This window comes from Oxyura jamaicensis (genome assembly GCF_011077185.1).
Source record: "Oxyura jamaicensis isolate SHBP4307 breed ruddy duck chromosome 12 unlocalized genomic scaffold, BPBGC_Ojam_1.0 oxy12_random_OJ72063, whole genome shotgun sequence".
NCBI classification, from domain to species: Eukaryota; Metazoa; Chordata; class Aves; order Anseriformes; family Anatidae; genus Oxyura; species Oxyura jamaicensis.
In genome coordinates, this window is record NW_023304286.1 from 10,509 (window position 1) to 11,717 (window position 1,209).

General features: G+C 71.7%; 1 protein-coding gene across 1 annotated transcript in view; it reads right to left on the minus strand.

The window, feature by feature from the left end:
* LOC118157831 (laminin subunit beta-2-like) overlaps window positions 1–998 on the minus strand; it is a gene marked incomplete at its 5' end in the record, with an annotated part of 5,957 nt that extends 4,959 nt beyond the window's left edge. The window contains 3 exon segments of the mRNA XM_035312323.1: window positions 79–310; window positions 448–591; window positions 769–998. Coding sequence (XP_035168214.1) covers window positions 79–310; window positions 448–591; window positions 769–998 — 606 coding nt within the window.
* Between the last annotated feature and the right edge of the window lie 211 nt (window positions 999–1,209).

Consider the following 1,209-nt stretch of genomic DNA (forward strand, 5'->3'; position numbering starts at 1 on the left):
TCCCATCCCATCCCATCCCATCCCATCCCATCCCATCCCATCCCATCACCCCACCCATGCCACCCCACCCAGGCCCACCTCTCGCAGTGCCGGCCGGTGGTGTGGTCTCGGCAGCGCAGGCAGCTGCCCGTCCGGGGGTCGCAGTCCTCGGCGTGCCCGTTGCACTGGCAGGGCCGGCAGGCGGGGAAGCCCCAGTGGCCCGGCTGGCACTGGTCGCACTGCCGGCCCACGGCCCCGGGCTGGCAGCGGCACTGCCCGCTGCCCGCGTCGCACAGCTGGGACACGGAGCCCTCCGGGGAGCAGGCGCAGGCTGCGGGGTGCCGCGGCTCAGCTCAGGGTGCCCGCCAGCCAGAGCAGCCCCGTGCACGACAGGGGGCTCAGGCAGACGGACAGACAGACAAAGGCCCCCGTGGTGTGCTCGGCACTCCAGCAGACCCCGCTACTCACGGCTGCATCCCAGGGGCCCGAAGCCGTAGCTGCCGGGGGCGCAGCGGTCACAGCGGCGGCCGAGGACGTGGGGCTTGCACTCGCACTGCCCCGCCAGCGCCCGGCACACGCTGCTGCGGGAGCCCTGCGGGTCGCACTGGCAGGCTGCGGGGTGACAGGGACACGGCTGGGGATGGGGACACCCCAACACAGGCTGCTGTCCCCTGCCCTCCCCTGCACTGGGCACGGCATCATCTAGACCCGCAGCACCGGGCATGGCTCCGTCATCCCCCACCCACCCAGCCGCGCTCCCCAGTGCCCCGTCCCCACGGCCCCACTCACGCAGGGCGCCGTCGTGCAGCAGGGCCGAGACGCTGCACACCAGGCGGGCGCAGGCTTCGGCCAGGGTGTGCGGGGGGGCCATGCGGAAAGCCTCCAGGCACCGGTACCGCTCCAGCTCCTCGCGCCGCTGCACTGCGTCGGCTGCCGCCCCATGGAAGCCCGGCAGCTCTGACACACGTGGCAGCAGCACCAGCTGGGAGGCACCGGGGGGAAAGTGGTGGGGCTGGGGGCTTGGGGACCCCCCACATACCGGGTATTCCTGCCTTTATCCCATTCACCATCCCCATCCCTAACCCCAACACCTCCCATCCCATCCCATCCATCCCATCCCATCCCATCCCATCCCATCCCATCCCATCCCATCCCATCCCATCCCATCCCATCCCATCCCATCCCATCCCATCTTCCCGCCCGTGCTGAGCACCAGGCCTGCCCCCCCCC